This window comes from Hippopotamus amphibius, chromosome 16 (genome assembly GCF_030028045.1).
Source record: "Hippopotamus amphibius kiboko isolate mHipAmp2 chromosome 16, mHipAmp2.hap2, whole genome shotgun sequence".
In the NCBI taxonomy this organism is placed as follows: domain Eukaryota; kingdom Metazoa; phylum Chordata; class Mammalia; order Artiodactyla; family Hippopotamidae; genus Hippopotamus; species Hippopotamus amphibius.
Genome location: NC_080201.1, coordinates 60,476,738 through 60,499,224, shown reverse-complemented (window position 1 = coordinate 60,499,224; position 22,487 = coordinate 60,476,738). Strand labels below are relative to the sequence as shown.

Here is a 22,487-nt window from a genome sequence, read left to right as displayed (position 1 = left end):
GTCTCTGACAGGAGGGACCATAAGGGCTGTAGGAAGAAATCGTAGTCTTCCTGGCTCCCTCAATGCTTTCATCAGTACCTTCCGGTGGCGAGGGATGGTCAATAATGTTGTACTAACTGCAGAAGATTTCAGAGGCCGATGCCTATCCAAAGCCAACACGGCGCGTTTCACCGGCTGAGAAACAAAGAAAGATGGCGGTGCCCTTTGTACACTTTAGAGCAGAGACGTTACTCTGGAGCAGGTAGAAATCGAGACTGCTCTGGAGAGGCGGGGGCCACGGAATTGACAAAAGCAGTGGTCGCTTAATATCTTAGGTTTGTGGAGAGAGCGGTTGTGTGTGGAGTGGGTAAGACCTTTGTAGTTTAGAAGGAATTAAGACAGCCTTTGTAGAGGCTTAGCCAATAAGGCAGAGTTCGATTTAGAAAACAAAAACAAAAGCTAATACCTGCATGGGATGGATACATAGCAACCTCTAGTGGGTAAGGGGATGAAGTGAAGGTGCAAATATGTGAACTACGTTTCTTTCCAAAAATAAATAGTGACAGTGGGGCATTTGAGAATATAAAATTATGAGATAATGGAATTATCATACGTGGCATAGTTCAGAAATTTAAAAAAGAGTACACTTTAAAATATTTTTATGCAGGTGTGGGAGGTTTTATTTATTTAATTTTATTTTTTTCTACACCAGGTTCAATCATCTGTTTTTATACACATATCCCAGTATTCCCTCCCTTCCTTGACTCCCCCCCCCTCGAGTGTGGGAGGTTTTTAATTGTAGAGACTTGAAGAGGATTTTAGGAAGGCAACCTGGATCCAATTTAAAATTTTCATTTTCTTTGAGCCAGCAATTCAAATTCCAACAGTTTATTTGGTAAAAATTTTCTTAATGTTAACCACAGTCTTTTTGTAATTAAAAAAAAAAAGGAAAAACCTAAATATACAATGATAGGTGAATGCTTTGGTAAATTATGAAACATTCACTCAGCATAACTATATAACAAAGATTCTCAGTATAGATAAGGAAAGGTAAATATTCTTCAGAGGATTAAAAAGCATCTGCAGGATAGTATATATATTATGATCCTTTTATAGGAACAAACCATAAGCGTTTGTCTTTTTGAAAATTGCAGTTGCTCAAATAAAATATTTAGCCTAGATTAAAGTAGGGTTTTGCTTATGGGTAGAACATATCAGTTTTCACATTCCCAATTTTTGCAATTCTCCATTGTTAATATATCTTTGTAATAATTATCTATTACTTTAGTATTATAAAAATGTCGATTTTAGAAAAGTTTTAGAATACTGAATGATGTAGATGTTAATAATATAGTAAATATAAAGAGACTAGTCTCATTTTTCTTTTGTAAAAATATACTTACCTGCATTTGAAATTTGGAGAATATATTTTTAACAGCGTTCGGCTCTTAGATACAATATGGGTGACTTAAAATTTACTTGTTTATATATATTTTTAATTTCTATACATTAAGAATTTATTGTTTTCATAATTAATATTATATTCCCTTCAGGGGTTAAATTTCAGCCCCACCTGAGATGTCAGACTCTGAATGGTGAGTAAAACATGTGGTCCAGAGAACTCAGGGAAGACTGGGAAGCCCATTCTGGGACCCTGACTGATCAGTTCCAGGAATGAGCTGCTCTGATCTTGCCATGGCAGCTTGTGTAGGTTCACAGAAGGACAAGAAGTCCAAGGGTGAGTCAAAAATTATCTGCACTCCAGTTATGTTAAAACTTCTGTTGGCAGCACTGTCTTATCAGTGCTTTCCATTCAAGGCTACTGTCTCCCCATCACTGCTGTGCAAGTGTGAACATGTTACATCAGTTCATTTGTAACTGCAGTGCAAGCAAAAATGGATGCCCCACTTGTGATTTGCATGAAAGAAGAGCAGCATGCAGTGATTTGTTTTTTGTGGTTTGAGGCTGTCACATCCACACACTTCTGCCCACAGTGTGACACTCTGCAAAAACTTTGTTTTGAGGTGTTAAAGCATCCTCCCTATAGTCCTGAGCTTGCTCCATCAGACTTTCACCTGTTTGGTCCCCTGAAAGCAGCCTTATGAGGATGAAGATTTAGTTCTGATGAAAAAGTGAAGACAATGATGCATTTGTGGCTTCCAGCTCAGCCTAAAACATTTTTAAATGAGGAAATATGAAAGTTTGTTGATAGATGGACAAAGTGTATTGAAAAGCGAGGAGATTATGTCAAAAAAATGATGTATTTGTCTTTTCTAAAAGTTAATTAAATTCTACAGCCAGAGTGCGGATAATTTTTGACTCACCCTCATAGAAAGCATCTGGAGGCCTGGTTGGTGGGACCCTCATGTCTCATTCTTTGCTGTAGAATATCTGCCCAGAATCCATCCTGTGACAGTGTGGGGTGGGGGTGGGAGCACTAATCCAGGAATTAGGGCAGAGATTTTCAAATTTAAATATAGATCAGAAAGTTCATTTATAAACCCACAGTCCTGGGTCCCAGTCCCATAAGTTCCGGTTTAGGTCTGTGGTGTGACCCAAGAATGTGCATATTTTACAAGTTTCCCAGAGAATCCTGAGGAAGGAAGCCCAGATAAAACACTTGGAAACAGATCTGGAGTGTTCTTGGCTCACAAATATTATGCTGGCTGGTTCCCCTCAGTGCACTTAGGTATTGGTTCCAATTACATTTGCACAGAACAGCCTTCCTTGAAACCCTTTCTAAAATAGCTCCTCCATTACAGCCTGTGTATGAGGCTTAATATTTCTCCATAGCATTTATCAGAACTGAAATTCTGATGTGTATTTATTTTACTCAGTTGCCTTCACTAGACTGTATGCTCCATGAAGACCATGACTTTGCCTGTTTTGTTCACTGATGTGTCTCCAGTGACTAAAATAGTGCCTGGCACAGTGTAGATGCTCAAAAAATGTTTTTAAAGGAATGAATTACTCAACATAGAGTTGGGGATTGAATACTGCCACAATACTGTCTGACAGATGTCCCTTTATTTTTTCCCCTAAAAGCAGGACTCACCATTTGTAAACTGGACTAAATATCCTTATTATATCAAATGAAATAATTCTGAAGAGGCAAGAGAAGAAGGGCCCTATTGCTAGGAAAACTAAGAATTTGTTGCCAGCAGACGTGCTCAAAAAAGAATTGATAAAGGAGACGCTGAGAAAAAAGAAATAATGGAAGGAAATATATGTAACATCAGGAATGAAGAAAAAGGAATGGAAAAGGTAAAGACATCATCAAATACAATAGACTAGTCTCCTTTTGAGTTTTTACAATTATGTTGAATAGTTGAAAGCAAACGTGACAACTTTACCTGATATGGTTCTCAGTGTATGTAGAAGTGTTGAATATCATTTGCTGTTATGGAATTGTAAAGTAAGGCCATCATTATATATTCCCCCATACCTGATAGGATGGCTGGAATCATATATGACACTGCCAAGTGCTAGAAAAGACATGGAATAGCCAGAGCATTCATACATTACTGGTGGGAATGTAAATTAGTATAGCCACTCTGGAAAAGTTTGGCATTTTCTTATAAAGTTAAACACAGACGTAACGTATGACTCCTACATATCCCAAAGAAACAAATTCTTATATTCACATAAAATTGGGTACACAGAGACCTAAATAGACATTTCTCCAAAGAAGATGTACAGATGGCCAACAAACACATGAAAAGATGCTCAACATCACTAATTATTAGAGAAATGCAAATCAAAACTACGATGAGATATCACCTCACACCAGTCAGAATGGCCATCATCAAAAAATATACAAACAGTAAGTGCTGGAGAGGGTATGGAGAAAAGGGAACCCTCAAACACCATTGGTGTGAATGTAAATTAATACAACCACTATGGAAAACAGTATGGAGGTTCCTTAAAAAACTAAAAATGGAACTACCATATGACCCAGTAATCCCACTACTGGGCATATACTGAGAGAAAACCATAACTCCAAAAGACACATGCACCCCAATGTTCATAGCAACACTATTTACAATAGCCAGGACATGGAGGCAACCTAAATGTCCATCAACAGAGGAATGGATAAAGATGATGTGATACATATATATAATGGAATATTACTCAGCCATAAAAATGAAATTGGGTCATTTGTAGAGACGTGGATGGGCCTAGACAGTGTCATAGACGGTGTCATACAGATGGAAGTAAGTCAGAAAGAGGAAAGCAAATATTGTATAATGCATATATGTGGAATCTAGAAAAATGGTATAAACGATCTTATTTGCAAAGCAGAAATAGAGACACAGACGTAGAGAAAAAATGGATACCAAGGGGGAAAGGGGTGGGGAGGGAGGAACTGGGAAACTGGGATTGACACATACATTATTCACACTATGTATAAAACAGACAACTGATGGAAACATACTGCATAGCATAGGGAACTCTAATGCACTGTGATAACCTAAATGGGAGGGAGGTCCAAAAGGGAGGGGATATCTGTATGTGTATGGCTGATTCATTTTGCACAACATTGTAAAGCAAGTATAAAAATTAATAAATTTATCCAATAAAACAATATCCAATAAAAATAAAGAAAAAAAATTGGGTACACAGATGTTCATAGGTTTTTATTCAAAACAGTGAAACATGAAACAACCCACACATCTGTCAACAGTGAACAGATAAACAGATAAAACAAACCATGGTACATCCATAGAAAAGAATACTAGTCCATAACAAAAAGTAAAACTATATACACACCCAACAAATTGGATGGATCTTAAGGGCAAATTGCTGAGTGAAATAAAGCACAGTGTGTAATCTCAGAGGTTACACACTGTATGATTCCATTTTAATAGCATTTTTGAAGTAACAAAGTTGGAGTGATGTGTGATCAGTGGTCACCATGGGTCACGGCTGGGGGACAGTGTGACTATAAAGGGGTACCAGGAGGATATTTCTTTGTGTTGGCACAATTCTTCATCCCAATTGGGGTGGAGTTTACAGAAATCTATACATGAGATAAAATTTTTTAAAACTCTATACCAAAAAAAACAAAACTCATACAAATTAGTGCATGCAAAAACTGCTGAAATCCAAATAAGACCTAGAGTTCACTTAACAGTACTGTACCAATGTTATTGGTTTTGATGATGTATTATGGTTATGTAACATAATATCACTGAAGCAACTGAGTAAGGGTATTTGGGAATTTTGTATATTTTGTAATTTCTTGTGAGTCTAAAACTATTTCAAAACAAATTTTAGAAAAATCATTTTTAAGGTGTTTTTGTAAACTACTTAATACTACTTATAAACTTGGATAAATACATCCAAACATGTTGAATTACATATATGAACATATTCCTTTTCCTTTTGAAATATGTAGTAGACTGAAAGAGATGAATTTAGAGCCTAAGAAATGCAGGAGTGCCAAGGGATCTGAGAATTCTGAACTCCTACTGGGTCTCCTAGCCATTGAAGAGTTATATTTGTCAAAAAAAAAAAAAATGCAAGAGTGAATCATATAATGATACAAGTTGGGCACAGAACACTTCTGCATTGTATATAACATTAAAATTTAACCAGTGGTGAGATGAGCTGACTTTAAAATTATGGAATCATTGATAATATGGTTCAAGGTATCGTGTCCCAAAATGGACATAAGGTGTACAGTAAGTTTAGATTTGTGATAGAAAATTCAAATATATGTCATTTTCATGAGGCTTCTTGCCTTCAGAATTCTCCGATATTTTGCTGAAGTTACTCCACATTTAGTGGGTTCATAAACCATTCTATTTCTTTGTGAATTGATGAGAAATGATAAGCCAGAATGTATCACTGAAATCCTGCCATATTCATTGTCATCTGAAAATTTTCCTCCAGCCTGCATATCAGGCAACTATTGAGGTTTTATTTCTGGGCAAAAGCTTTCCCACAGTCACCATATTGCTACCATGTATGAGCTCAATGGTGATCTATTATGATCACTGATGAGATAGGGTTTTTATTCCTCCATAGAAGGCTTTCCTAGTCTCTCCATTCATAATGTTTATCTTAGTATATACTTTTCAGACATGTAATTACCTAGAGATGTTTCCTCAAGCCTTTTCTGCATCGAATGTATCAGAGCTTTTTCCTACATGTTAATTTTGACATACAACACGAGGTAACTGATCACCAGAAGGCACTAGCACATTCTCTGCATTCATTAAATTTCACTCCTATGCAAATTCCAGTTTCCCAAGGGTGAAATCTAGCAACAAGCTAATCTATACTGACTATAGTCAAGTATGCTAAGAGCACAGATGTTTAATGAGTTCACTGAACTATTATGGTTTGTACCCTGAATGAGTTCACTTGTATATGAGTTCAGAGTCTCTGCGAAGGATTATGTACCTTGACCTATACATTTCTCATGTGTGTTAACAAGGCTTGACAAATGAAAGATTACCCCCAATCGCTGAATCCATACAGCCTCTCTCTTATATGAGTTCTTTGATTTACAATGGGTGCTGAATTTATGTTGAAGGCTTTCTCACATTAATTGCATACATACAGTTTGCCTCCTGTGTAAATTTTCTGGTGGGTAATGAGACCAATACCAATTATGAATAGGATCTTCTACAGTACATACAAAGGTAGTTTATCCTATGTGAAACCTCTGATGTTGGACAAGGCATATCTTCTTCCTGTAGGTGTGACCATATTCATTGCTTTGTTAAGGTTTGTTTCCATTATGAGTTCTCTGATGTACAATGAGATTCCTCTTTGAGGAGAAGCCTTTTCCACATTCACTGCATACAAAAGGTTTCTCTCCTGTGTGAGTTCGCTGATGAACAACTAGACGGCTTTTCACAGTGAAGCCTTTGCCACATTCATTGCAGGCATAAGGTTTCTCTCCAGTATGAATCTGCTGATGTAAAATGAGCTCTGTTTCCATGACAAAACCTTTTCCACATTCGCTGCATATATAGGACTTCTCTCCCGTATGAACTTGCTGGTGTACAATGAGATAGCGTTTCATGGTGAAGCCTTTTCCACACTCATTGCATGTAAATGGTTTTTCTCCAGTATGAGTTCGCTGATGTACCACAAGATTGCTCTTAAAGGCAAACCCTTTTCCACATTTACTGCATATATATGGTTTCTCTCCAGTGTGAGTTCGCTGATGTAACATCAGTCCACTATTCACAATGAAGCCTTTCCCACATTCGCTGCATCTGTAAGGTTTCTCTCCAGTATGCGTTCGCTGATGCACAACCAACCGACTCTTCAGTGGAAAGCCTTTCCCACATTCACTGCAGATGTAGGGTTTCTCTCCAGTGTGAGTTCGCTGATGTACTATAAGCATGCTCTTCACAGTGAAGCCTTTTCCACATTCACTACATACATAGGATTTATCTACTGTATGATTTCTCTGATGTACAATCAGATTACTCTTCCTGGGAAAGCCTTTTCCACATTCACTGCACACATACGGCTTCTCTCCTGTATGAGTTCGCTGATGTTCAGTCAGACGACTCTTCATGGTGAAACCTTTCCCACATTCATTGCATATGTAGGGTTTCTCTCCTGTGTGATTTCGTTGGTGTATGACTACATAGTGCTTTGTGGTAAAGCCTTTCCCACATTCATTGCAGATGTAGGGTTTCTCTCCTGTATGAGTTCGCTGGTGTATAGTGAGCATGCTCTTCCCAGTGAAGCCTTTTCCGCATTCACTACATATGTAACATTTCTCTCCAGTATGATTTCGCTGATGTACAATGAGATTACGCTTCCCTGGGAAGCCTTTTCCACAGTCGCTGCACACGTAAGGTTTCTCTCCAGTGTGAGTGCGCTCGTGTTCAATCAGACGGCTCTTCATGGTGAAAACTTTTCCACAATCATTGCATATAAAGGATTTCTCTCTCTTGTGAATTCTCTGATGTTCATTGAGCCTGGACTTTCGGGAGAATACTTTTGCACACATACTGCATCCATAAGGTTTTTCTCCTGTATGAACTCTCTGATGATCAGTGAGCTGAGACTTCTTAATGAAGGCTTTCCCACATTCACTGCATATGTGGGCTTTCTCTGTGTTGTGAGTTCTCTGGTGCTTAATGACTTGGGACTTATTGCAGATGGGTCTTGCACTTACAGGGCATTTAACTGGAGAATGAAATTCTTCATGCTTTCCATGCAGAAATGATTTCCCATCTCTGTTACATTTAATAGAGTTCTTAATTTCATAGCTTTGACCCCAGTTGACTAAACTTAAATTTGATTTCAAAGTTTTTGTATAGAACTCAAACATATCATGATTTTGCCTGAAAGAGAAATGACTTTTGCTTTGAGGAACAGGATTTCCAAATGCATTATGTTCCTGGTATTGTTCTATACCTTTCAGCATTCTTTGATTTTCCCAGTCACCCTGCAGATGATTACCAACTTTGCCAGTTTCTAGGAAAGAAGAGAACAATGAATGCTTTCTTATTCTTGTTTGGAATAAAATTGTTTAAAACATTCCTTGGTGTTTTTTAAAAATGGCACCTTAGTGGCAACCCTATGGTAACAGTATAAAAGAAACACCATGTATAAATGTTTCTTATTTCTTACACATTGGTGAAAATACAGTAATATAAACAAACCAAAAGGGAAAAAGCAGTTAATGTACCAATAAAGTTAGGTAGTTGACAACCTTATGTAGACTTGGCTGCTTTCTAAATAGGAAATTGCAAAACATGCAGAGGTAGTAAAATACAAGCAAGTCTTTTTTTTTTCCTTTCTTTCTTTTTTTTTTTTTGCCACACCATGTAGCTTGCAGGATCTTAGTTCCCCCACTAGGGATTGAACGTGGGCCCACGGCAGTGAAAGTTTGGAGTCCTAACCACTGGACCACCAGGAATTGCCAAGCAAGTCATTGTTAGCAGCAAACAACAGGGTTTGAAGGAAAAGAACTTGGAAAGACACAAGACCACAGAGGTGGAAGAGACAACTGGTCCAAAATGATGAGGGTTGCATTTGTTCACTCCAAAACTATTTACTGAATGGCTCCCGTGCACAAGGCACTATGTTGGCGTTTGGAATATAAAAAATGTGTCTTATTTTCACTTCTCATAAATTCCTGTTAGGGAAACCCAAATAAAAAAGGAGGAAAGAAAAACAGTAGGGAGTTGGAGACTGTTAAATGTGGTTGGAAGGAGCAATGGAGATGGTGGCAAGTGAAGGAAATTAGGATATACTTGCATAAAGAAAAGGCAAACTTGGGACTTCCCTGGTGGTCCAGTGGTTAAAACTCCATGCTTCCAGTGCTTCTACTGCAGGGCACATGAGCTTGATCCCTGGTTGGGGAACTAAGATCCCACATGCCGTGTGACCAAAAAAAATTTTTTAAATGTTAAAAAAAAAAAAGAGGGACTTCCTAGGTGGCGCAGTTGTTAAGAATCCGCCTGCCAATGCAGGGGACACAGGTTCAATCCCTGGTCTGGGAAGATCTCACATGTCGTAGAGCAACTAAGCCAGTGAGCCACAACTATTGGGCCCATGTGCCGCAACTACTGAAGCCCACGTGCCGAGAGCCCATGCTCCACAACAAGAGAAGCCACTGCAATGAGAAGCCCGTGCACCACAATGAAGAGTAGCCCCCACTCACCACTACTAGAGAAAGCCTGTGTGCAGCAATGAAGACCCAACATAGTCAATAAATAAATAAGTTTATGAAAAAAAAAAAAAGAAAGAGAAAGAAAGAAAAGGCAAGATTAACTGATTGGGGTCAGTGCAGAGAGTGCTCTTTGAAAGTGAGGAACCCAGGGTTACTCTACTAACTACAAGGCCCAAGCCAGTGGTTTGGTAAATGCATCTCCAACTGAGATGAGGAAGATTACTGAAATCCATATGTAGTAAAAAAGAAAGTATGCAGTGTGGAACCTAAACTCTGAGATATTAGATGTGTAGTACAGAAAACAAGAATCCAATTGGAGATATAAGTGATAACAATGTGGAAATAACATGTGCATATTATTCAGGAAAAGAGGACTGGATGTGTTGGAAGGACATGTAGAATGAAAGATGATGACAGTACAGAACCAACGTCTTAGACGTTTCAACACTCAGGAGTTTGGAATTCCTATAAGCCCACTTAGAGGATCCAAATTCTGACTATAGGGATCAGGGAAATATGCATACTGAGGTGTACAGAATAAACGTTATTTGTAACCTGGCAAGTAAAAAGGACTGTAAACTGACATCTCTTGCATTGTAATCCTGTTCCTAATATGCTTCTGTAGACTACCATCAAACTAACTTTCCAAAAACATCCAACATATTAGTGGATAACTCCAACACTCCAATCTTTGGTCTAGCTGTGTCACATTACCCTATGTTCCATCCATAGTGAAACGGGAAAGATGACTGTTAGGAAATTTTGCAACTGGCCGTGTACCATGTAGTCATCCTCAGAAGCTAATGTGCTACTGCATGGTATATGGACACTGTCGTCTTTTTCAATTACTTTCTGCATTCAGTAGAGAAGTCATATCCAAATGCTTCCCATGTCAACGTCTTTAATAAACTCTTCCCTCACTTGCCACCAGCAGCAGCTACTTCAGTAACTCTACATGTGCACCTAAGTTGGCAACAGGTTGTACTAAAGGACCAAGTTCCTCCTTTAAGACCAAGCTTATGTCAGGTTTACCTTCATTTTTTTTTTTAAGAACATCTGACTGTTCCTTATTATTGCCATCCTACTGCCACCCAGGTGAAAGATAAGACAGCCTAGAGCTACAAAAAGACAAAACCTACCAAACCTCTACCATGCTACCTCAATTACTCATGCAGCAAATCCAAAGAGTCATCCTGGCAAAAAAAAATGTACATCATAATGACTATTTCATGGATTCATGTTTCCACTCCATTCCTCCTCCTGCTTCTAACCCTGGCTTTCATTTGCCCAACTTCAGGTACTCTTTTGATAGTCAATCCCATGGACTTGCACATTTCTTATTTCATGCCTTCATTCCTAACTCATGGCATCATCTTCCTAATTCAAAATGCACAGATACCTTGTACATATCATGCTGTCATTCCCACTCTGACTATATTACCATAAGCTCTATTTCCTCTATTTTTCTAAAGGAATCCCTTTATTGTTCATTTGTACAGTTACCTTCTGTGAAGACTGAACCTCACCCAAAGAGAGGTCTGGCCCTTGCCTTCGGCTATTGGGAAGTGATCTCTAGGCCTCTGGAATGTCCTGCCTGACAGGAGTGTCTTTGTTTGCCTGGTGGCTTTGGCCACCAGACAGTCTAATAATGTGTTTTATGACATGGGCTTTGGGCCACACCATATCAGTTACGACCTTCAGAGAAATTGGAGAATACAGGTATTAGCCTGACTTCTGGAAGGGTGAGAGATATATTTCCACGTGGGAAATGTGTGACTGAGCCCCAGTGAAAACTATGGACACCAAAAGTGAGACTTTGGTTGGCAATACTGTGTATTATCACACATCATGGCTGGGAGGATGTAATGCCAACCATGAGTCTGGAAGCACCACATTTGGACCCTTCCAAGGGCTGTATGACCCAAGAATTCCTTTCCTAGATATATACCAAAGAAAATGAAAACATATGTTCACAAAAAAGTTGTACACAAATGTTCATATTCATAGCAGCATAATTCAAAAAAGCCAAAAAATGGATACCACCCAAATGGCCATCAATAGATAAATGAGTAAATAAAATGTGGAATATCCATACAACGGAATATCATTTGGCAATAAAAAGGAATGAAGTATTGATACATGCTAGAACTTCTATGGAAGAATTTCAAAAACATTATGATAATTGAAAGAAGTCTTTCACAATAGAGCACATAATAGTTTGAGATTCTATTTATATTAAATATCCAGAACAGGCAATCTACAAAAACAGAAAGTAGATTAGTGCTTGCCTAGGGCTGAGGGCTTGGAAGGAAACTTTTATAAAATGATGAAAATCTTCCAAAGTTGCTAGTGGTGATGGATATATAACTCTGTTAATACATTACAAAACACTGAATCATATGCTTTCAGTTGGCAAATTGTAGCATATGTGAATTATCTCAGTAAAGCTGTTAAAAAAGAAAACAAGAATATAATAGGAAAAACAAATGATTTAGGGAAATGAATGCAATGCTAACACCAAAGATGAACCAAAGGAAAATTAGAAAAAGCAAATGTACAAAGGAAGTAAACTGAAGCAGACATAAGCTGTGACTTAGGCTAGAACTGATGTAGATGTAAAACACTCTTTTCTAGTTAAACAGTCAATAGCAGACCTCTAAGACAAGAACTCCATAGGCAGAGAATAATATTCAAGACAACACCAGCAGGGAGAGAGTAAGATGTGCAGTATTAAAAGAGAATCTAACATTAAAATAGGATGGTGCAAAGGGTTTTTTGGTGGAGAGAAAATGATTCCTATTCCTCACACAGGAACTCAGAAATCTTAGGCCAGTAATACATTGAGAACTCAAAGTATCTAGACAATAGAAAGGGAGTTAGCAATTTGGAGTCAGCCAGAGAACAGACAGAGCTTAATTCATGAGACTGAAGGAAAATTTTAAGGATTGGGAATACAGCAGAGAAAACAGAAAACAATACCTTTGAAGAACCTCAGAATGGTGGGGGGTGGTAGAGACACTAAGGAGCCGGCTTGATGCACAGAGACTGTGTGGACGCAACATACAAGGTGCAGTTGGATATCAGGAAGGGAAATCAGACTTCCTCAAGGGGGCAGGAGAGTGCAATAGTCAGAAAACAGTGATGAATTCAAGATCTCTCCTTGGAGTGAGGCCTAGAATTTCACAGCCAGAGAGGTGGATGGGATTTGTGACAGGGTTCAAAGGAATGGGTTATAGAATTTAAGGAAGAAACTGAGGCAAACAAACAAAAATCAAAATGTAAAATAAGGGACTTTCCTGGTGGTACAGTAGTTAAGAATCCGCCTGCCAATGCAGGAGACATGGGTTCAATCCCTGGTCTAGGAAGATTCCACATGCCATGGAGCAACTGAGCCCATGCGCCACAACTACTGAGCCTGTGCTCTAGAGCCTGAGAGCCACAACTACTGAGACCACATGACGCAACTACTGAAGCCCACGAGCTCTAGGGCCCATGCTCAACAAAAGACACAACAATGAGAAGCCCGTGCACCGCAACAAAGAGTAGCCCCTGCTCGCCACAACTAGAGAAAGCCTGAGTGCAGCAATGAAGACCCAATACAGCTAAAACTAAATAAATAAATAAATATTTTTAAAAGGAAGGATGGGGGAAAAAAAGATGTAAAATAAAATCAGTAAGGATCAGATCTCAAAGGAGAAAAAAGGAGTATATTTCCCTCTCGAAAAAGACCCAAAAGTTCTTTTATGGGGAGAGAGATTCATGGAAGCACTGTATCCTCAGACACCCTCCCAGCCTTCTCGCACTATGATGTCTGCAGTTATCCAGCTGGTCCTCACTCACCTGGACAGATTTGACTGTGGATTTCATCTTCTATCATCCACGGTTCCTCCCCTCGTTCCAACTTGGATAGTGCATCTGGTTTGCTGACCGGATACCCTGTTCATGGGAAACAACAGAATACTCAGACCCACTGTACTGGGCTGGGGTCTGTCGAGGCGAGAGAATGTTACATTTGAGGGACCGGTTTTCACATCTGCTGAGAGGAGGCTTTGCACTCAGGAGAGACTGTGATATAATAATATATATTTGGTCTCCACCCCCAGTTCCTGGCACAGTGCTTCTAAAGCCCTCCTAGGGACCTCCCTGGTGGTCCAGTGGTTAAGACTCCATGCTTCCACTGCAGGGGGCATGGATTTGATCCCTGGTCAGGGAACTAAGATACCGCATGGCACAGCCAAAAAATAAAAAATAAAAGTAAAATAAAACTCTTGTAATTTCCTATATGAGAAGCATGGCAGGAACCTCTTTTGTTAGGAAATTTGGTTTAAGTTCCTGTTCCTGACACAAGAACTTCTAATACCCTCGGTCTCCAGAGTGATGGGTGTCTCCTGTGTGCTAATGAGATGACTGGTGTCTAGGGGCCCCTGGAGAGCTTTAAGGTGGAGGCTGGCCGCAAAAAAACCACAGCATGAGTAGAAGGTTGGAAATTTCAGCTCTAACCCCCTACCCCCTCCACAGGGAGGGAGGGGGCTGGAGACTTGAGTTAACCACCCACAGGCCAGTGACTTAAGAAATCGCACCTACACAGTGAAATCGCCATAAAAACCTCTAAACAACCAGGTTGGGGAGCTTCTGGGTTGGTGATCACATCAAGGTGACATGCTTGGAGCCCATGCTCCTTCCCCCATACCTCACCTTGGGCATCTCTTCCATTTGGCTATTCCTGAGATTTATCCTTTATAATAAACTGGTGATGGTAAGTAAAGTGCTTTCCTGAGTTCTATGAGCTGTTCTAGAAAATTGTCAAACCTGAGGGGCTGGGAGTGGGAATGCCCAATTTATAGTCAAGTCAGACAGAAGTGTGGGTACCCTCGGCAACCAATACATTCGACTAGCGTCTGAAGTGAGGGCAGTCCTGCAGGACTGACCCATAAGCCTATAGGGTCTGACGCTGACTCTGGGTGGTTAGTGTCAGAACAGAACTGAATTGCGGGACACCCATTCTGTACCTGGGGAGCAGAAGAATTGGTTATTGGGATAGAAAAAACCGACACAGTTGATGTCAGTTGTGTTGGTAGTAAAAACAGCTCAAGGCATATTATATATACTCTTTTATCAGGAGCCAGAGGAGGCACTGAGAATGCCATTAGGGCCTGCAGGGACTTCGAAGTGTAAGCAGCTGAGGAAGGAAAGGCCACTGACCGGGGACCCTTTGCAGGACCCAGGGGAGCCGTCCTCACCAACAAACAGCAGGTTGCTATAGTTCTCCAGCATCACATCCCCGTACAGGGCCTTCTGAGCAGGGGCCAGGAGCTGCCACTCCTCCCAAGTGAAGTCCACAGCCACATCCTTGAATGACAGGGTTTCCTGTAATAACAGAGTCCTGTTTAATACAAGTGTTACTCTTCAATTGACTCATAAGGAACATAAAGGAAGCTGTCCTGCTCATATGACTACAATATTGTGGTAATTCCAATGTTTACATTTTTTAAACACATCACCAAGCAGGTCTCTGACACCAGCTGTGTGTCCTACACTTCAATCCTGACATGATCGACCTGAAAAGAGCATCAGGTGGCACAGGGTAAGGGCTCAGTTCCATGAGACCCCCACCCCCACACCACTGTAGACGCCAAATACGAGTCCAGGCTGTCACCTGTGCTCCTGACTAACCAGCTATAGATCGGAGGTTCCAATGACCCCCTGCTTGGGTTTGATTAATTTGCTGGAGCAGCCCAGAGAGCCCAGGAAAACAGTTTACTTATTGTTTACCAGTTTATTATAAAAGGGTGTGATAAAGGATGCGGATTTCATCCAGATCAAGAGCTGCGCAGGGCAAGGTATGAGGAAAGGAGCTTGGAGCTTCTGTGCCCTCTTCTCGTGCCCTCCCAGCACCTCTACTTGTTTCCCAGCCCAGCAGCTCTTGAAATCCTATACCTTTGGGATTTTTATGCAGGCTTCATCACGTAGGCGTGATTGATCACTAAGTCTACTTCTAGCCCCTCCCTCCTCTGTGGATAATGGGGAATGAGATGGAAGGTTCCAAGCTTCTGATCGTGGCTTGGTCTTTCTGGTGACCAGGTCCCATCCGTGAGCCCTTCAAGTGTTGCCTCATTAGAATGAAAGGCACTCCTATCACCCAGGAAATTCCAAGGGATTTAGGAACTCTGCATCAGAAACCAAATATTAGAACAAAATATGCTCTTAGTACTCTTTTTTAAAAAAATTTATTGAAATGTAGTTGATTTACATCATGTTAATTTCTGCTGTACAACAAAGTGATTCAGTTATATGTATATTCTTTTGCATATTCTTTTCTATTATGATTTATCACAGGATACTGAATGTAGCTTCCTGTGCTACACAGTAGAACCTTGTTTATCCATTCTATATATAATAGTTTGCATGTACTAACCCCAAACTCCCACTCCATCCCTCCGCCCCCCCCCCCCCCAGTGCCCCTTGGAAAACATAAATCTGTACTCTATGTCTGTTAGTCTGTTTCACAGAGAAGTTCATTTGTGTCATATTTTAGATTCCATATATAAGTGATGTCATATGGGAGCTCAACGTATTCTTATCACTTAAGAAGTTACAAGGATTTTAGGACCTCTGTGCCAGGAATTGGGGTCAAAGATCATAAGATTCTCAGAGCACTCTTATTTATAAGGATTTTAGGAGCCCTATGTCAGGAACTAGGGGTAGAGACCAACGTGTATATTTCTTATTATTTCACAAAAGGCTAACATCACATTAGATACACTGAAAAAATGAAAAGTGAACTGGAATACGCATTTGAAAAAAATAACTAAAAGTGAAGCGGACACAGAAAGAGATAGAAAATATAAAGGAGGGTTAACTAAATATGGAGAATACAGTGAGGTCTACCATAGCCTCTACATAATTTTTGAAAGAGATTATAGGTAAACAGAAGCGATATGAAGATCTTAGGAATTAAGAAAGTTTCAGGACTGATTAAACATCTTGTAACTCAGCCTTAGCCAGCAAAGCCAAGCAGGAAATCAGCGTCTAGATGAATTAGACTGAAACTAAGAACATTATGTGCAATGGTCAGACTCAGAAAACAACCAGAAAGAAGACTCATCAGCATCAAAAGAAAGACAAAAAGTACTGAAATGAAAACAACAGAAGCCAGAAAAACGTTGTGATGAATATATATTTGTTTTTTGCTCCTGGTTCCTAACACACAATTCCTAAAAACTGTAGGCTCTCTGGGGTGATAAAAGTGTCTTCTGTGTATTCATGAGATGACTGGTGCCTGGTCCCCAGAAAAACCCCCAACCTCCAGGCAGAGAATTGGCATTGGGGGTTGAGTTCAGTCCCCAGTAGCCAATGATTTAATCAACTGTGCCTACATCAAAAAACCACCATAAAAACCCCTAAAACACCAGGTTTGGAGAGCTCCCGGGTTAGTGAACACACAGAGGTGCTGGTGGGGTGGTGCCCCTGGGGAGGACCTCTGCACCCCTTCCCTCATACCTCGCCCTATGCGTCTCTTCCATTTGGCAATTCCTGAGTTGTAGCTTTTAGAATAAACCAGTAAATGTATGTGTAGAGCTTTCCTGAGTTCTGTGAGTCATTCTAGCAAATTACCAAACCTGAGCAGGGAGCTGTGGGAACCCCCAGATTTAGAGCTGGTCATCAGAAGCATAGGTGATGACCTTGGACTCTTGACTGGCACCTAAAGTGGGGGCAGTCTTGTGGGACTGAGCTCTTACCTTGTGGGACCTGATGCTAACTCCGGGTAGTTAGTGACAGGATTGAGCTGAATTGTAGGACACCCAGTTGGTGTCTGGAGAGTCGCTGAATTGGGAGGTGTAAGGAAAATACCCACATGTTTGGTGTCATAAGTGCTCTGAATAACAACAGCTCAGCAGTGTGGATGTCTTCAAAGTCCTGATCCTGCGGCCATGCAGCTTAGGCCTGAATGCCGCCAGGGAATGAAATGAGACCTGCTTGTCAACTGAACTGCCAGGTGAGGGGAAAGCTGATGGGCTAATCTATCCCCGTGTTCTTGCAGAGATTATTTCATAAAGAAGAGAGCAGACCAGGTTGAGGTGGCAAATTCTTTTCCTTTTTTAAAAGAGGCAGCAAATTATTAACACCACTGATCTTACCACCTTCTGAATTATTTCATATGAGATGTAGATCTATTTGGAAAAACAAAAACTTAAGTTTCTACCTAATTTCACACTCATAACCAGTTTTTCTCCTGTTCAGAGTTCTAGCCATAAAACAAAAGAATCTGTGAAAGCAATAGAGACAAATATGAAATATGTTCCTGTCACAAGCCAAAAACCATAAAAGAAAATAAGTAACAAATTTTGTAAAAGGAAAAATTCAAATGTCTGCATTGAAAAAGATATCATGGAAAAGCTGAAAGAAAAGTGACAAACTGGGAAAATATTTTTTATAAACAAAAGAATCAATATATAGTGGATATGAGTGACTCCTATTAATCAGTAAGGAGAAAAAGCATTTTGTTAATGTAAAAATCATAAGGATAGGCATATCACAAGAGGAAAAGCATCCAACTGGCCAATAAATATACAAGAAGGATATCCACCTCACCTGTGATGAGGTAAATGCAAAATAAGATAAAGAATAAACAATGGACCATTTAGATTGATGAAAATTATACAATTTGATATTGATTAAGTACTGGCAAAGATTTGAGGCATGAATACTCTCACACATTACTTACTATGTAGCCAGCATGAAATGGAGCAGGACCCTATGAGGCCTTCCCAGGACAGACAGACAGACAGACAGACACACACACACAAAGCCATGTCCTCAGCCTGTCTTTAGTCTTTAGAAAAACTTCAAAGAATAAATTTAATCAGAGAAGTGAGAAAATGCAGACACAAAGGAAAACGGTCAAACAAGACCAAATAATAATAGTTTAGTCATTAAACAAAGTCAAGGACCTTTAGTTCCTCTTCCAGGGCTATAGATAATATTCTGAATCATATCCTGTGAGCTGTCTTGTAGATAATGAAACCCCCACCAGGTGGAAGACGTTAACTACATGATGACCAGACTATAGCCAGGACATAAGCTGCCACAATTCCGAGAAATGGCTTCAAGGAAATGGGAACCGACCCTGGAACTAAAGATTAACTGTACTCAAAACAATCAAGATGACGCTGGTCAGACCACCAATGACCAATCTCAAGATGACTGTCAGAGCTGACTGTGCTGTTTCTGCATGTAGACCCCTCCCTCTGCTTATATAGCCCTGAAACTCCCCTTTAAAAGCTCTTGCCCACTGATTGGAAGTGGGAAGTTGGCCTCTGGACACAAGTCCGCCCTCTTTCCCCAGGTGCCAGCCTCTGGATTAAAGCAAATTTTCCTTTCCACCAACCTTGCCTCTCAAGTATTGGCTTTTGAGTGGTGAGTAGCCAGACTCGACTTTCAGTAACAGGCACTCATCTAAATGCTTTACATAGTTTGATTCATCTTTTTGAGTATGACTACAGACAAATGTAATTGTATACACCTAATATTCACCAAACAATTGAAGTCATTATTCTTTTAGATGCTTAAATTATACCATCTTAGGCCAACAGGATGTTCTTTAGAGTATAATTTCCTTGATGCACAAAACGTCGAAACAGATGTGCACATGAACCCACAACATTCATAAACAGACACACATCTACAAGCGCACACACAGAGTCAATGACAGTTACACATTACGTTCCCAAACTAGTCATTTACTAGGAATCATATAAACACTATATTCTTGATCCTACTTTGCCATGATGTTGGAGTTAGCTTCAAAGTTTATTTCTCTCTATATACTGAACTGATTTTTTTTTTTTAAACAGGCTTCCACAAATCCTTAAGGAATAAAAGAGAGAATAAAATAAGACATGAATCACCTGGGCCTGGATCATTTTCTTCTGTTTTCTGAAAGTAGCTGGCAACGCAGAGACTATGTCTTTGTCTCTTCTGGATATGCCAAAATTTCTAGTTAGATATCACAGTCACCAAAGTGTTCCCAGAAATAACAATATCTAGGTCCTGGAACCTCCTCTTTCTTTATTCATATCTTGTCTCTGGTTAGGACCTGTGGGTTGAAAAGCAAAATTACTTTTAGGATTATATTCCTCCCTCCTGTGTACTCACCTTAGCACGTGGTTCCCAGTACTTCTGTCTCTTCATTTGGTTCTCCAGAGAATATCACACCTCGGGCCAATGAGACCTAACTCCCTGAATATATGGGAGTAGCATGAATTTGAAAGGGAAAGTGGCAAAGGAGAATCAGCACAGCACTATATTTCAGTGGCAGGTAATTTTCAGAACAATTATAGAAATAAGGCCACCTGGGCAGTGAGAAACTAAATTCTTCCTTTGCTGCCCTCATGCCTCTTTAAAAGAATTCGTATCCCCTGTTTACATACACACTTCAAAGCGAGGGGCAATGAACGCATCAGAAAAAGAAGAGAGAGAAAAGAAATATGAGCAATAAATACAAATTTAAAAAAATTCAAAAATACAGCTACTGGGAAAATAGCAGCCTTTATATATTCACATACAGAACCTGAAATGAAATATGCAGTCGACTTGCAGGAGGAAGGATAAAAACAAAATTTAAATTAAAAGTTTATTAAACTTAAATATGCTGAATCGTTCTTCCCCCAAACTTTCATTTCTTCGGGTTCAAACGGATGGGGTGATGTAGGGAGACAAAAGGGTTTAGAAAATTAGAGATGGGGCAGGCATTTGCACCTGAAGCTTTTAGGGAACGTTAACTAACGTTCATCAAGTCTGTCCCAGCAGCCAAAGTCTGAGCTCAACAGACGCAGCTACCAGGACTTCTGAGCCTCCAAGCCTTCTGCTGCCACACATCTCTGCACGAAAGACAGTGACAGTTACCCAAAAGGATTGATACCAAACCAGGTCAGATACACAAGTACACTGACCTCCCTTAACGGTTCCTCGATCTTTGAGCTCCAAATCATTCGATAACCCAAATAAGATGCCGCATTCGTTGACAACCCGCCCCCCCCCCCCCCCCCCCACCAGTTGTTAACCACCCGCGAAGCCCCTAAACCCTGACCTCAGGGCTCTAGTTGATCTGTTCAGACCTTTAATCACCGACCACAACCCCCCATGATTGACTCCAAAGACACCCCGATCATAGACATTCAGTACAGACTCCCTGCTACCTTCAAAAACCAAACCAAACCAAACCACCACCCGCCCCCGCGCTACCTTCAACAACTCAAAGGAGCCGCTACCCACCTAAAGGCCGACAGACCGCCCCCTGCCCCACCAGACCCACACACCCACCTGGTTCTCTCCCGAACCTGCAGCGACCTCTTCAGGGCCTAACTTTATTCCCCAAACTTTTACTTCTGGCCCCCTCGTCCAGCCCCCTCTCCCGAGACCAACCGACCAGGGTCAGCGGCGTTTCTACCGCGTTTCTATGGTGAACGGATTGCAGGTTTCCGGCTTTCCTTTATGAGGCAATATATCCGCGCCGCCACCACCGCCTCGGCGCCTGGGGGCTGCCATCTTTGCACACCTGACGTACAGAAGCGTGGCGGCCGCTGAAGGACCAGGGCTGAAACGCTCCTATTTCCTGGCACCTCGGCTCTTAAAGTAAAATGGGGAGATTTTTAAGAGGCTCAAGCTCATACAAAGCAAACATGGCGTGGGGGTAAATTCGTTTGAATGGATAGCGCCCGCGACTTGTAGGGGACGGTGAAGGGCGCAAATTTTTCTAAGGTCGGAGCCCAAAGAGACCAGAAGGGCGCAGGCATACAGTCTGAGCAGCCGTTACGGCTGTGACGTCTCGGCTCCGTGGGAAATTAAAATTACTTCTGGACACCTCGCTCACTGCTATAATTGCAAAAAGATTTAGAGGCCGAACGAAAACTTCAGCGTGCTTGGCAGAAACAGCTGGCGGCACTTTGTAACCGTCTGGGGTTTGCGCCGCCGGTTCGGAGCACCGTGGGCGTAGCCATCTTAGAGGAAGTGCGGTGTCCGTACAGCAGAGCCTATGCTTTCTGCCGCGCGCAGCGGGGAACTGGCAGGTTTGTGGAAAACCAAGGTTAGGGAAAGTGGCAGCACGACGGATGCAGCGATCACAAAGTGAGCAGAAACAGTGGACGTGGTGCGCCTCTTCCCAGCCGTGCTCCTTACCCTGGCTAAATGCAAAAGCATGCTGCTCTGAACCGCCTTCTATCACTATAGATTAGCTGCATTCTTTTCACATAATTAGTAGTGTAAGTGCTGGCTTATTTCCCATAGCATGATTGTTTTGAAATTCATCCTTTTTAAAGTATCAATAGTTTGTTCCTTTTTGTTGCTTAATATTCACTATTGGATATTCCAAATTTTAATCATTCACGAGTCGGTGGACCTTTGAATTGTTTCCATTTTTTTGGATACTGCAAATGGAACTTATGTAAATATTTGAGTGCAAAAAATAAAATAAATAAAATCCTCAAAGAACTGGCTTTCCCACAGTCCTAAGCATCTTCATCACGTCACCAAGAAGTCTTTGCCAGCCATTTACAGGCTTGCTACCCATTTCTAGCTCATTCTCTTCTTCCCCTCACCCCAGCCCTGAGCTAGAAGGCTCACTCACTGTGGGGAAACATCTTGAAAACACATGCTGTGGCACAGACGCCAGGTTCACCTATTTCCTTAAATTACCTTCAACCCCATAAGACATTGCAGTTCTCAGAAGGCACCTGATAACGTCATATAACCAAAGGTCAAAGCAGGAAGTCAGTTCCATTTTCTCTCACTCGACCATCATTACTGTGCTGGCCGTCTCTCACCTAGAACTGTCCCTGCTTATATCCTTGACCCATAT

General features: G+C 40.8%; 1 protein-coding gene and 1 long non-coding RNA gene across 4 annotated transcripts; one reads left to right on the top strand and one right to left on the bottom strand.

Annotated features, from left to right (window-relative positions):
- The first annotated feature begins 2 nt into the window (after nt 1-2).
- Nucleotides 3-4,629, top strand: LOC130838444 (uncharacterized). Its single transcript, XR_009049666.1, has 3 exons — nt 3-241; nt 1,533-1,574; nt 3,025-4,629. It is a non-coding gene; the product is annotated as an uncharacterized LOC130838444 (long non-coding RNA).
- On the bottom strand, nt 4,600-22,067 carry LOC130838425 (zinc finger protein 432-like). 3 transcript variants are annotated; one of them, XM_057711504.1, is made up of 5 exons: nt 20,954-22,067; nt 19,540-20,511; nt 14,872-14,998; nt 13,472-13,567; nt 4,600-8,430 (listed from the first exon to the last, which is right to left on the bottom strand). In XM_057711504.1, exons 2-5 carry the CDS (start codon nt 19,552-19,554, stop codon nt 6,710-6,712), a joined length of 1,959 nt encoding a protein of 652 aa, XP_057567487.1. In that variant the 5' UTR covers nt 19,555-20,511; nt 20,954-22,067; the 3' UTR covers nt 4,600-6,709. The 3 variants fall into 3 exon arrangements, with proteins under 3 accessions (XP_057567487.1, XP_057567486.1, XP_057567488.1); XM_057711503.1 differs by lacking the exon at nt 20,954-22,067 and having other exon boundaries at nt 19,540-20,669; XM_057711505.1 differs by lacking the exons at nt 19,540-20,511; nt 20,954-22,067 and having other exon boundaries at nt 14,834-14,925.
- Between the last annotated feature and the right edge of the window lie 420 nt (nt 22,068-22,487).

Excerpts from the sequence above, each read along its gene's own strand:
- LOC130838425 (XM_057711504.1), bottom strand. Across the intron at positions 13,568-14,871 it reads TAGCAACCTGCTGTTTGTTG|GGTATCCGGTCAGCAAACCA; the intron begins GTGAGGACGGCT and ends TCCCATGAACAG. Across the intron at positions 8,431-13,471 it reads CCACAGTCAAATCTGTCCAG|AAACTGGCAAAGTTGGTAAT; the intron begins GTGAGTGAGGAC and ends CTTCTTTCCTAG.